The sequence below is a fragment of the Amphibalanus amphitrite genome, unplaced genomic scaffold (genome assembly GCF_019059575.1).
Source record: "Amphibalanus amphitrite isolate SeventyFive unplaced genomic scaffold, NRLGWU_Aamphi_draft 000009F_arrow, whole genome shotgun sequence".
Taxonomy (NCBI): domain Eukaryota; kingdom Metazoa; phylum Arthropoda; class Thecostraca; order Balanomorpha; family Balanidae; genus Amphibalanus; species Amphibalanus amphitrite.
Window position 1 is genome coordinate 1725240 of NW_024881505.1, and position 14552 is coordinate 1739791.

Sequence of the window (14552 nt, forward strand, 5' to 3'; positions counted from 1 at the left end):
AATTTGCAGCCCGGTGTTTTTTTATCAAAAGCCTTGATCTTTATGCATATTTAGGACGATATAGGAAACGAGCTCAGGCTACGGACATGCTATCTCAAAACACACACCCATGCGAATTCGAAACGGTAAAATATACGTTGATCGATAGGCACAATCTTTATTCTTTGCAAAAAAAAAAAAAAACATACAAGTTCACTCACTGATCCAAAGTGACCTGTGGACTGCAGCCTCTGGTCGACCGGGATGGCCGTGCTTTCTCAGACACTCATGACTGCATGAGTGCCAGATGGGTGAGGCGTGAGACTGTCCCATATAGTGGCACGAAAGTTAAGAATGTCTTCGGCCGGCGTAGTATAGAAGACGACTTTTGATGATGTGAGTGTGCATGGTCGACTTTAAAGGGACCCTCCCACCTTAAAAAAAGTTAATGAATTGGCATAAAAGTGATGTACCGTGAATCAGAAAGAGCGAAAATGAACATCTACCAAATTTCACCGAAAAATATTCACCCGTTTTTGAAATATAAGACTTTTATTTTATAACGCGCGGTCAATGGGCTTGATGACGTCATCAGAGTCCGTTAGTGTTAAGAGATAGGGACTACGCTGGTCCCACCCTGCAAGTAAAGGGAAGAAATTTCTTGAACACTATAAAGCTGCGGGGGTTGCGACCAGGACAAATGGTGGTTTCTGAGCCTGGCCGCAAACTTGGCTATCTCAACTCAAAACTAATGTTAAGGTGGGAGGGTCCCTTTAATAAGCGCCATAGAAACCTGCTGATCCCACCGAACATTCGCCTTGCGTAATCCTCAGACCAAATATCTACATTGAGATGGCCAGGTCAATTTTGCGACCTCTCTATTATCTATTAGTTAACCCGCGCCGTGCTGGTGGCCTGTGCTTTCCGTGTCGTGCTGGGGGGGGGGGGGCGTTTTCAAGTCCCCCCTCTAACCCGGCTCCTGGGCCACGTAGCGACACGCAGTAAGGGGAAATCGAAAGAGCGTCAAAAATAATGACGGAAAGACTTCGTTTCAATTTTTAGGTCAGGTCAAAGGTCAGGTCACCAGAGGTCATCAAAGGTAAAATTTAGTCCATTTCAACAATTTTGGAAACTGCCAACGGCTAACTCGGGAACCAATAGAGCTACAGCGCCGCGGAACGTGTTCCTCTCGTCGAGACGCGTCGAATGAACTATACGTTGACCTTGAAAGGTCATTTTGAAAATTTGACCGCACGTCAAGGTCATGACCTGACCGGAATGGGCCATGCTGCATATCAGTCGATCCGTTTCGTCGAGCTGACCACATCTGACGTGTTTTCACCGCTCTAGCACGTCTCTATCAAAAGTTATAGCCAAAAAACTGCTGGTGACCGTTTATGACCTGAGATGACCTCAAGGGCACACAAAAGGTTAACAGGTGCATTTTTACGATTCAGTGTGTTATGTTTACCTATGAACCGATGTTTGGAGGGTTTTAAACGACATTCGTCCAAAAGAGGCGCATTTCACTTTTCTCCCACTGACTTGAGGTCCCAAAATTAACCTGACCTTAGGTCACAGAAATAAAAAGTCCGAGATGAGCATTTTATACATATTGTTAGTCTTATCAATCTCTGAAAGTTTCAAAAGTGATCGTTCAGTCGTTGTAGCTATAGCGGTCCTTTAAACTTTTTTTGAGGTAAGGCTACTTGACGTGCCCTGGTGACCTGACCTTGAACGACCCTGATCTGAAACTTTCACAAGCTGTGTAGAAAAGATGTATGAACAGGTGTACCAAAAACAGCGGCGCTGCGCGACGCCGTTTTTGAGATATTCGCGAAAAAAAACCTAAGGGGGCGGAACCCCCCCCCCCCCCCCTTCCAGCACGGCGCAGATTAATGGGAGACAATTGAAATGCTCTTCTTCTGAACGAAAACAACCTCAAACATCGGGATTCAGGTAAATATGACACAAGTTTAATCGGTAAATGTCACTCGTGATGTGACCACTTTTATGTTACTGAGGTCATCTCAGGTCATGAAAGGTCTCCAGTAGATTTTGGACAATAACTTTTGATAGAGATATGATAGACCAATGAAACACCCTATATAATTATTTTCCTTTTCGAAAATATGGATCGACTAATATGCAGTATGACCTTTCCCGGTTAGGTGATGACCTTTACCTTAGGTCAAATTCTCAAATGCCCTTTTAATGTCAAATTCTAGTTCATTTGACTCGTCTGTCTCGAAAAACGGAACACGATGCTGGATAAACTAATCTCGTGCAGGTCTGAGACAAGAGGTATTGCAGATAAACGTCCTCCGCGAAAAGTATATTTTGAGGCTAAAACGTTTACCTTAGGTCAAATCTTAGATAATCAATAAGAGAGAGCATAAAAAGAGCTATCGAATATGCGCTTTGCTGCGGCGCTGTAGCTCAATCTCTTTCTGAATCCTGACATGCGCCGCTTTGTCGAAAAATGTCAACATCGGCGAAATTTGATTTTCGGTTGTCACTGGTGACCTGACCTTCGACCAGTTCGACCTAACCTTAAAAATGATCGAAGTAACCTTAAAAATGATCTAAGCCTGGCTGCTGCATCTTGAAAAGGGCCCTTGGTGTCGATGAGAAAGCCCCATTGTCCAATAATTGCCTAGCGTCAGTGGTTTCGGGGGGGGGGGGGCCTATCAATCTTGAATGGGGCGGGGCGACCGAAGTCTCCATTCAGTTTCGCGTCAGTGACTACTGCAAGGGCGTCAACGACCTCGGATAGGGCGAATGTGATCTTCAGAAGGGCACCGGGTGCTCTAGAGGGGTGCAATGCTTGGATGGGGTCACTGCTGCCTTCAGTAGGGCGTCGGATGCTCTGGAGGGGCGCCATTGATCTCGGATGGTCCGACTGGGATTTTCAGAGGAGCATCAGTGGTTTCAGAGGGGCGCCATTGATCAAGGATGGGCCGACTGAAGTCCCGGTTCAGGTAGGCGCCAGTGGCTCTTGAGGGGCGCCAGCGACCTCGGATTGATGGGGCGACTGTGATCTTTAGAACGGCGCTGAGGAGCGCCATTGGGCATGGATGGGGCCACTGTTGCCTTCAGCAGGGCGCTGGAGAGAGGCCCTGGAGGGGCTTGAGCTTGGGTGGGCCGACTGTAGTCTCCAGGGGCGTTGTCTCGGATGGGGCGAATGTGATTTTCAGAGGGGTGCCGGGTAGTCTAGAAGGGCGCCATTGGTTTCAGAGGGTTGCCATCGATCTTAAGATGGGGCAGCTGTAACCTTCGTTTAGATGGGCGCGATCTTCAGAAGCGCGCCGGACGCTCTGGAGAGGCGTCATTGGGCTTGAATGGGGCGACTTAAGTCTCAAGCGGGACGACTTCAGTCTCAAGAGGGGTGGGGCGCTAGGGGCTCTTGAGGGCGCTATTGATCTCGGATAGGGCGACTGTGATCTTGAGAAGAATGCGGGTGCTTTAGAGGGGCGCCAGTAGTTTCAGGGCGCGCCATCGATCTTGGATGGGTCGATTGGGGCAGCTGTGAACTTCAGAGGGGCGCCGGGTACTCTAGAGGGGCGCCATCAAGCTTTAATGGGGCGACTGTTCCGTTCAGGTGGATGCCAGCGACTCTTCAGGGACGCCATCGACCCCAGGGGTTCGGAATATTCTGGTATCCGGAGGGGCGCCCTTCAACATTTGGGGGCTCAGGTCGTATTTGGGGGTGCCCTGGAGAACATTTAGGTGTCCAGGCACCCCCAAAGAGATATTGAGTTCGATCCCTGCCTGCACATCACTTTTTGATTCATGTTCTCTCTGTAAAACGGCATCAGCCTAGTCGGCGCTAATTGGGGCGCCATTTGGGCGGCTGGGCGGAAAGGGGGGACCATGGCCCCCATGGCCCCCCCCCCCTGTATACGCCACTGGTGGTGAGCCTCAGCAGTGCCAGTTGGCTACAATTACGAGCCATTTCAGACGGAAGATCTCGCCGCGCGTGCGGCCAGTCCAGGCACCGATAAGGACTGATGCAGGTGGACCACGGTGACCATATTTGGTGAAAATGTGTAAAATTGGTGTGACAATATGTGCTCCAAATTTGAAATGCCTATGTTTACAAATTTCTAAGCTACGGCGTTCTAAATGCAAATATGTATTTTGTCCCAATTTATCTGCCCAGCCCTGTAGCTTACGAAAAACCGAACAAATGAATCGTGGTGAAACACATTTCAAGGCACACTGTAACAGGCAAACGCACACATGTTCCTATCTCAACGCAATGTCCCAAATAGGGCTGATGGTGACCTTTCCGACCCCCCTGTTCATTGACGAATTGTGCACCTTAATCCCAGTGCCTCACGGATTGTCCTACGCTTCCAGTTTCTTTCAACTGCCAATGTTTTCGCGTCTCTTGGATTTAATGATTTGTTGCATGAGTAGGCATGCTGAGCTGTTGCTGACGTGTCTGTGCGACCATGTTTTAAATCAGCCATGTGCTCCTTCATTCTGGTTGATTTTGGACGTCCTCGTCCACTATGTATGTAGGACACTATGTAGGACTCACCGCACTCACATCTGATCTGATAGACGGTGCCTTTTCTCATCTCAGGTGGCACTTTGTCCTTCACCTGCATTAAATGGTCTCGAAGTGTTCTTGACTTGTGTCCCGTTTTGATGTGGTGCTGCTTCAAAAGTCTTGCTATGGGCTCACTTAACCCCTTTACGTATGGAAGCGAAATGTATGTTGTGCGGGTGACCTCATTTTGATTGACTGTATCCTGGCCTGTTACAGTGTGCCTTGAAATGTGTTTCGCCACGATTCATTTGTTCGGTTTTTCGTAAGCTAGAAGATCGTCATCACTGACGGCACGATATGAATATTTGAATTTTTTGGTCATGTTTTTGAGAAAAATGTATTTTAAACCAGTGAACAAGGCTGATCAATAAAGCCGAAATATTTGGTTATAACATTTAGTTTTCCTCAGCGAAGCCCGTTTTGAAAACAATTAACTTTTTAGAGATCATTCCACATGTTTGAACGTTTAAAACCACAAAAGGATTACAAACGCGCGAATGTGAGCCGACATACGCCGAATCGCGATTCTGGCCAAGTATGGTCTCGACTCGAGAGATAGGTCACAGGTCAAAGTTCATCTAGGTCAGGGTCATGGAATTTTTAGGGTCTATGTAAAATTGATTAACTCGAGGGTAATGAAAGTTGGGTCGTGATCGGCTGCTTTTTGCGCGGGCTCGCAGAGACCACGGTTACGCGATACTGATTACAAGCACTTGGTGCAGAACTTTGCGAAAATTTTTAAAAGATGCAATATTAATTCAAATAAAAAGGAGGCGAACAAGCGACTTAAAAGTGTGGGGCTGTAGTGTGATGACTGTTTGTTTGATGTAATATTTTTTATTTATTTTTTTGTTGACGCACTTCCATCTCTTTCCATCTTTCCACGCTAAGTCATTTGACCCTGACAATGTCATGGTCAAATGACCTATCCATGTTATGGCATGACTGAGATAAAACTATCTACCTCACCACTTCTGCTATCTCATATCTATCTCTCCTATATCATCCATGACCATGACGCATTGTGCGCATTGTGACGCACCTTCCTAATTGTGTGATTCTGCAGACTAGGCTAATGAAGCAATGCCATACTCACTCGGCAAAGTCAATGTAATAGACATGCCGATCAAATATCAGAGGTTTCTTCTTGGACTGCTTGATGAGTTTCTTGATGACCGCTAGTTGATCGGTATCATTTAGATATCGTCGAAAATATACCTCTGAACTTGACGTAGTGAACTTCCGGTTCCTCATAACAAGTCTGAAAAAATGCAAATCTTAATCAATGGGGTGACGTATAAGAGCACGTTTTAAGTCGAATATGGAACAAATGCCGGAGGACATTTAGCACCAGAACCATTATCCTCCATCAGTGACAATTAACACGCGCTTACACACCTCCCTCAGTCATATCCGAAGCTGCAGACCGTATATACCTAGCTAGACGCGTAAGGCTGCGCTGGAACTTGGAAAGGTCTCGACGAGACGCATCTGAAATTTTTTAATTGAGATATTCAGATCACTTAAGAGGCTAAGGTCACGTGAATGAATATATGCCTATAGTCCAATTTTGGACGAGTACTGGAAAGAGCTGCTGTTCCTCAAATGTAGAACTCATGTTGTTCGCACAAGTCAAATTTCGCTAAAATGGGCGTATGAGCTACCTTCCATCTTTCAGTGCAGGCAGAGCAGTGTTGCATACCTACCTTTTGATAAGCGTTGTGAGCGAGGAACTGCCACATTTATCTACTCGGTTGTAGAAGACAATACGAGAATTCACTGTGCGATTTTTTCCTCTTGTTTGAATAAACCGTTTCCATGATTCATCTGAAACAAAGTAAAAACAGGAACTAAGTAACATTCCAAGCACATAAAATGAATACATCAGTTCCTCGAATAGACATTCATTCAGAGCTGGCTGGTAAAAAGTACCGACTCGCTGGTAATACCAGAGCCGGGCTAAAGGCTGCCAAGTGCCGAAAATCAAGCGCCATGTGGTCTTTACTGGTATAAATGTAAGAAAGCTTGGATGTGCAATACTTTCATATCCTTTTCTAACTTCTTCTGTATGCTAGGAAACACCGTGCACTTAGGTTTCTGGATAGTAGATAACAGATGGGAATGAGCGTTACTATGTAGAAAGAATTGAAGATCGTCGAACGCGCCACCTTGCGCGCATGGACTGCTAAGCTGGTCTTGCGAGCAGTCAGTCACCAGCCACCGCCTCTACATAGTGTCAGGAGCCGAAACTACTATGAGTCACTGATAGGCATCAGCCATATGGGTGGACCTTGCGCCGGGCGGGGGCACAGTGGGGGATATCTCCGATCTAGCACGTCTTTATTCGTATAGAGCGCAAACCATTGGTAGTAGTGCAGCCAAATTTTGTACATATTTGGTCTGGTGTGTTCTGGCGACGATGCCAACCCTAAAGGCCGCCCCACACTGGACCTCGCATGCGGGTTGCGAGTTTGCGGGTTTTGAGTTTATGGGCATAATTCATAGTGATTAGACCGTTCCCTCATGGTAACTTCATGATTGCAGTGAAGCCGGGACACCTTCAGAAAATTACATATAGTCCCAATACCAGCGTAGCGAACCAAAATTCGACTCCAGCGAAAAACCCGGAAATCTCGCAGAACTCGCAGACCTCGCTGCGAGGAACATCGAAAGTTGACTCAAAATCAACTTTTGGAATGCGATGCAAAGTGGCACGCAAGCTAAGAACATGCAGACTCGCTTGTTAGATGGTTGTGTGGGTCACTCAGCATAGATTGTATTTATTAAATTCTGAAGAAACCCGGAAACCCAAAACCCGCAACCCGCATGCGAGGTTCAGTGTGGAGCGGCCTTTAACCCGCGCATGACTGGGGGGGGGGGGCTCTGCAGAGCCCCCTCCCGTTTTTCGGCAATATCTTCTAAACCATTTCACGGATGAACACGAAAATTGCAGTACCCTCAGCGGCATCCATTTGACACCTTGTGTTAGGGTTTCAACTTTCTAGCTACCATAGTGTGGCCGGAAATGACGTCAGAGTGACGCCATATAGGCCGATTTTGATGCAAAATATTGAATCGCTGCAAACGCTCTCAAGAGCTTAGTTTTAAAGCTAGAGCCGATTTCTTTGCATCAGTGCATTACCAATACATGTAGCTATCAAACTGCTATTTCGAATTTTCGACATTTTGAAAATTTCGAACAATATGTTTTTACAATTACAAAAAGAAAATATTTTTTGATTTTTTTTCAAAAACTTTTAGATGTTTCGCAAAAACCGGAATATATGTGATAGTACACACACTGATAAAATACTCTAGCAAGTGTTAGCCCAATATCCTCAAAAATAGCCAAGTTATTTGCATTATTGTCAAAATTTTACAATTTTATATTTTCCCAAACTATTTTTCAGTACGTTTTTGACATCGTACAGCAATATAAATGGCATCATCGTGTTCCTGAGCTCAAACTGCATCTGATAAATACCTTTTTCGTTGAAAAATTTCATGTTCAAAATTTGACCTTTTCTGACCTGACATTGACCTGACCTCCGGTAAATTCAGCTGAAAATGACCTCAAATGACACAGTTGACATTGTTTTCGAAATATACGTATAAAAAGGACCATAAAACATGCGTGACGTAACCGATACATGATATACAATTTTCGTGACCTAGGATGACCTGGCCTTGACCTGAAAAAAATCGAAGTAAAAGTTCGGTACCCTCAGGGTATCTAAGGCATATATCAAGCAGTGCGTAAACTACAAATGAGCCTGATCGGACTTGTCAGTCGGTGGCCAGAGCCTAAATTGTAAACAAGCAAAAGTGACGATAATTATTGCTTTGACCTGACCTGTGACGTCATCGGTGACCTCGAGGTCAATGAAAATAGATTTCGCTCGACAATTTTTCCAGGGCTATCAGACGCCGTTTGAATTTTGACGATCAGCCGAGTAGTTTTGGAGATAGGTGCGTTATGGAAAATACCCCAGTCATGCGCGGGTTAACCCTCGCCCGCACATGCCATTTTCCCATCCTAGAACGCACATGGGGGGGGGGGGGGGTGGTTGCCACCCCCCGCGCCATTTCGTTCCTGTTTGAGATAGAGCTTAGCGGTAAAGACCAAAAAGATTCTTTGGGAAGAGACGAATCCAATGATTTCCAGTTTTACCTTCTCAGGTCAGTCATTGACCTTCCAGGTCAGGTCAAACTAAAAAATGTTGCTGTTTTGGGTCACCGTTGGATATCAAGTGCGCTGCTTATCATATACCGATGACGATGCTGTTTTCTGGTGCCAAGCCAGCTAGAACCTCTTTGTCACACTACCCGACCAGATTTTTGCTGCTGAGGTCATTTCAGGTCAAGTTAGGTCAAGGTCAATTATATGTGTTTGTATGTCTGTGTGTGTCTGTGTGTATACTGATGTGTGCACCGATTGTTTTTGTGTCCATATTACATGAAATCATGATCTGAGAAGCTTTTACCAAAAATGCAGTCAAAAAACTCCACAAAAAGTAAATTTCGCTTGCCGAGAACGCAATTATCTTAGATGACCTAGGTTGACCTTGACCTTGACCTTGACATCTGTACATCGTCGAACAACATGTTCCATGATAGGTTGGAGGTTAGACTGGCAAAAAAGGCCGAAATCAAGGTGTCAAAAGCTCACAAGGCCCATATGCCAACGCCAGATGTTGAGAATTGGCCATTTGGGTCATGACATGACCTGAAAAACAAGGTCATATCTCCAAAACCAAAAACCACAGAAACTTGAAGTTTTTAGTGGACATCGAGAAAGGATAGAGGAGCAGCTATACCAAAAATCAGCCTCCTAGCTTTAAAAATGTTGAGTGCAGAGCAGAAAGACTACCTGGGGGGTGGCAACCACCCCCCCCCCATGTGCGGGTGAGGGTTAACCCTATTAGTGGCAGGGGGGGTTGTTTTCATCCACCCCTCAGGTTTTTCGGGAATATCTCCGAAACCGCTAAAGCTACGATGCTGAAATTTTCTGAGTTTTCCTAAAACTAAATTGGGCATATTCCCTGAAAATTTCAAGTTCATAACTTTACCAGGGGCGGCTACAGAGCACTGGGAATTGGGGGGTCCTATTCGTGAAGCGAGTCATTTGGGCGAAGATCACGATGCTGATGTATTATAACTGTATGCACCAGTTTTACGAACAGTGAATGAATGGTTTCATGTGATAACATATACAAAGTTATTGTGCATCCTCTTTTGACACGTTTTTGCTATAATAGGCGGATCCAAGCGTCCAAAAAGGGGGGTTATGTTTTACCTCCCAACATAGGTGCCCTGACACCGCCTATACATGACCAATACAATTGTAGTCGTTCTCTCATAAGAAAATTGTAACATAACAAGACTATTACCACCCTTTTTAGAAACAGTACCAACAAAAACCTTATTTACAATACGTTTTGTGTACCCCCAATCTCAATGATCTGTATCCGCCTATGGTTTTTGAAAATGCATATTTTTAGGATCCATGTGAATTCCTGGCTCATTTTCTATCGATCGGCAAAAGTTGCGTTAAGATTGGTGCAGAAACCTGGCCGTGATAAACAGTCTAAAATATATCTGCAAGTTGCCCGTTTTTACCCCCCTCTACCCCCCTATTGACATTTTTCTAATTTTTATTTTTTTTTAGAAATGTAGATCACCTTGAGCGAAATCGAATTCCGTTTAAATTTTGAAAATCGGCCCGTTAGATCTCGAGATATCAGGGGGGTCGTAAACAACCCCCCCCCCCTGCCACTAATAGGGGTAGCCAGGAGCCTGCCACTAATAGGGTTAATGTACAGGGTGTCCAGAAAAAGCTACTACGGAAATTAAGTCGCATTCATTAACGCACGTGCCGATTTTTTTCCAACTTAATGTGCTTATAGTGCAAAATTTGGCAAAACTCATAGGCACTGTAATGCGTCGTTGGAAAGTTGTCTGCCTGCCCTACGAATTACGAGATGGTCAACATGACCCGATCAGTCACCTGCAGACTGTGCTACCCTAGCGAAAAAGTCCTATAGGACTGGTGAACTGTCCTATAGGACCAATAGGATTCCTATAGGATTTTGTCCTATAGGACACTCTTCTACAGGACTCCTATAGGATTATCTATAGGATATTGTCCTATAGGACAATTTCCTGTAGGACTTAATAGGAAACCTGTAGGACACTTTCCTATAGGACACTCCTATAAGAGTGCTATAGGAATCCTATATGGTAGTTTCCTATTGGAGACTCTCCTATAGGAGTGCTGTAGGACTCTTATATGACATTTACCTTTAGGATACTGCCCTATAGATAGGAGTGTTGTAAGACTCATATATGATATTTTCCTATAAACACCCATCTGACAATGTCCCAAAGGATTCTAAAGGTAATCCTATAGGATATGCCTATTGGACACTGTCCTATAGGAGTCCTACAGGACACTGACTATCATATATGATTCCTATAGGACTCCTTTCGCAAGCGTAACTTGTAGCATAGGGGTGGGTCTTCGCGCCAGATATACATGTGTGTGAAGCATGGGATGTTTTGGAAATAAAAACGACGGATGATCACTGAAATTTTTGTTTGTGTGCGTATGTTGTAGTTTGCATGTGCGTGCCCGCTATATACACTATTCTGTATTCTGTATTTGGTACAACCGTCAACAGAACATGACCAATTAATGACGCGGAGTCATATACGTAAATAGGTACCATCAGGTCAACTCATGCATACTTGCTAAATGTAGCTAAAGCAGCTTAAAAAATTAGGAGGGTACATAGGTACCCAGGACAAGGTTTGCGCCCACTCCACGACTCTATCACTGCGTGCACCAAATGTCATTTGAGTCGAGAACATCTAGATCCCGCGTCTCTTAGACGCGCTCTAATAGGTAGGTACTAAATGGTTGATGTAATATTTTCAGGCTATTGACAGGTTGGACCATTTATGTAGTCACTGTCGTTAAGAGCATGTTATCGTTCCTGTACCCTAACATTAAAACCACCAGTTCTGGTGGCGCAGTTAGTTAGGGCGTTGGTCTGCTATGCGGAGGGTCCTGAGTTCGATTCCCATGTATGACCGGATCGCTGTTATTTACGTTTCCTATAGGATTCCTATAGGACTCCTATATAAAATTCCTATAGGCCACCGAAAAATACTATAGGACAGCCACAACGTCCTATAGGATGCCTAAAGGACTATGTAAAGGTCCTATAGGATTCCTATCACAAGTCCTATCGAACAACACGTCCTATAGGAATCCTATAGGTATCCTATAGGTATCCTATAGGTATCCTATAGGTATCCTATAGGTATCCTATAGGTATCCTATAGGTATCCTATAGGCATCCTATAGGATTCCTATAGGACTTTCCCTGAGGGGTCCTACACAATTTCTGTATAGGACTGTCCTATAGGACTCGATAGGACTTTTTTGCTAGGGTAGTGCTGGAGCTGACCCGCCGGAAGGCCGCTCACATTGAGGATCTGCTTTGAGGAGCTGCCGCGACTGACCAAAGGGTTTACATTACATGTCATGTGGCACCTGCTGTCTGTTTTGCCATATTTTTGCGAATGCAAGCATGTGCCATTTTAAAGGGACTATCCCACCTTCTAAAATGTTGTTAAAACCAGTTAAATTGTGCCCGACTTTATAGATTGGATGACCAGGAACACGGTTCTGGCATTTATTTTTCATTAAACATCTTAGGCTTCCCATATTTCAAACACAAACTTTCAAATATGTGACGTCACAGCCCAAAATTACCTCCTTCCCCACGCCACATTACTGTCATAAAGCTGATTCTTTTTACTCTGTAGGCACCACAACAAAGTTCAGACCAAGTTTTAAGCGATTTTTCAACGAACAAACCCATTTAAATCAGAATGACTAAACGAGGTGACGTCACACTAACGGTCGCTCCATGTTGAAGATAGGGCCTTGTACAAGGCCCATTTTCAAATGAAGGGAACGAATTTCTTCAACACCAAGAGGCCGCGGGGGTTGCAACCTAGATAGATAGTGGTTTCTGAACCTCGCCGCAAACTTGGCTATCTCAACTCAAACCCCATGTTAAAGGTGGGATAGTCCCTTTAACCCGCGCCGGGCCGGGGGGGGGGGGGTTGAACCCCCTGCGGTTTTTCGCTAATGTCTCAAAAGCGCCGCCGTTTTTGGCACACCTGTTTGTGCATCTTTTCCGCACATGTTGTGCAAATTTCAGACCCAGGTCGCTCAAGGTCAGGTCACCAGGTAGCGCCAAGTGACCTCACCTCAGAAAAAAATAGAATGCTCGTCATAGCTACACCCACTGAACGATTGCCTTGAAGCTTTCAGCGATTGATAAGAGTAACAGTATCTATAAAACTTATGTCTCGGAATTTCGATATCAGTGACCTAAGGTCAGGTAAATTTTGCGGCCTCTCCATTATACCTAAGTCAATGGGAGAAAATCGAACAGCGTCTCTTTTGCACGAACGCCGTTCTAGACACTCTCAAACATCGTGATGCAGTTAAAATTGACACACTGAACCGGAACATGGAACAGTGACCCCTCGCTATGTCCCCGGGGTCATCTCAGGTCACGAATAGTATCTAACAGTTTTTCGCTAATAACTTCTGATAGAGGCATGCTAGAGCGATGAAAACGCCTTAGATGTGTTCAGCTCGACGATGCGGATCGCCTGAATTGCAGCATGACCGGTCAGGTCATGACCTTGACCTGAGGTTAAATTTTCAAGTTGACCTTTCAAGGCCAAAATATAGTTCATTCAAAGCGTCTCGACAAGATGAACACGATGTTGGCAAAAGTAATGTCGTGGCTCTTTTGAGTCAAAAGTAATTGCTGAAAAACGCTTTTCGTAAAAACGGCTATTTTTGAAGTTTTTCCCCTCTGGAGACTAAACCGTTGACCTGAGGTCAAATCTGAGGACATGTTGGCGAAAGAGCGCTAAAAGAGCTATCGAATGCGCTTTTCCGCGGCGCTGTAGCTCTATCGGATCCCGAGTTAGTTGTTGGCAGTTTCCAAAATGTTGAAATAGCCAACATTTTACCTTTGGTGACCTCTGGTGACCTGACCTAAAAAAAGGACCTTTGACCTGACCTAAAAAAAGGACTGAAGTGTTTTCGTCCTTATTTTAAACGTTTTTTCGATTGCCGCTTACCGCGTGCCGCTACGTGGCCCAGGAGCCGAGTTAGAAGGGGGTGTTCAGACACCCCCCCGGCCGGGCGCGGAAGTCTCGGAGCACCGGCCCGGCGCGGGTTAAAATGTGTGGTGTTTATTTTCGGAATCACAGCAAAAAAATAAAAGTATCCGTTTTTTCTAGACACCCCGTACAATGTACATAGTTAACATAGTTAACCCGCGCACCGACGGGGGGGCGGATATCCGCCCCCCTGAGGTTTTTCGCGGATAGCGGGAAAACCGCGGCGCGTAGCGCCGCGAAATTTGGTATGACTATTCTTTCATCAATTTTACACATGGTGTGCAAGTTTGAACCTCCTACCTTTTAAGGTCAGGTCACCAGGTCACTTTGAATGACCCAACCTCAAGTCACTTTTTGGCAACTTTGTCACCGTGCCAGAGCTACAGTAGATGTCGAAGGCCTTTGAAAGTCGCAGGATGTTATAAGGTCATTAGTAGCTACAATTTGTATATCTCGGAATTTTGATATCGGTGACCTAAGGTCAGGTCAATTTCGCGACCTCCCCATTATAAGTCAATGGGGGAAAAATCAACTCCCTATTTTTACCACTAAAACGGGTCGGAATGGCCCCATATACCATACATGACTTTATATACGGTCAACCTTCACTACCTTGAGGTCTGTTTTGCTGTTGAGCAGCTGTGAGGTCATGTGACGTCATCAAAGGTCACCAAAGGTTTTTGGCCAATAACTCCGTACAGGAACAAGATACAGCCGCGTGGATGGTCTCATTGTGTTCAGCTCGTCAAGACGCATCGAATGATATACATGATGACCTCGAGGTCACGTGACCTGAGGT

General features: G+C 45.1%; 1 protein-coding gene across 2 annotated transcripts in view; it reads right to left on the bottom strand.

Moving 5' to 3' along the window:
- Positions 1-14552, bottom strand: part of LOC122380455 (heparan sulfate 2-O-sulfotransferase pipe-like) — a 43715-nt gene that overhangs the window by 15710 nt on the left and 13453 nt on the right. For both annotated transcript variants that reach the window (XM_043363622.1, XM_043363615.1), the window contains exons 3-4: positions 6244-6364; positions 5634-5798 (exon numbers count right to left, since the gene is read on the bottom strand). In XM_043363622.1, the coding sequence (XP_043219557.1) occupies positions 5634-5798; positions 6244-6364 (286 nt within the window). The remainder of the gene's footprint in view (positions 1-5633; positions 5799-6243; positions 6365-14552) is intronic.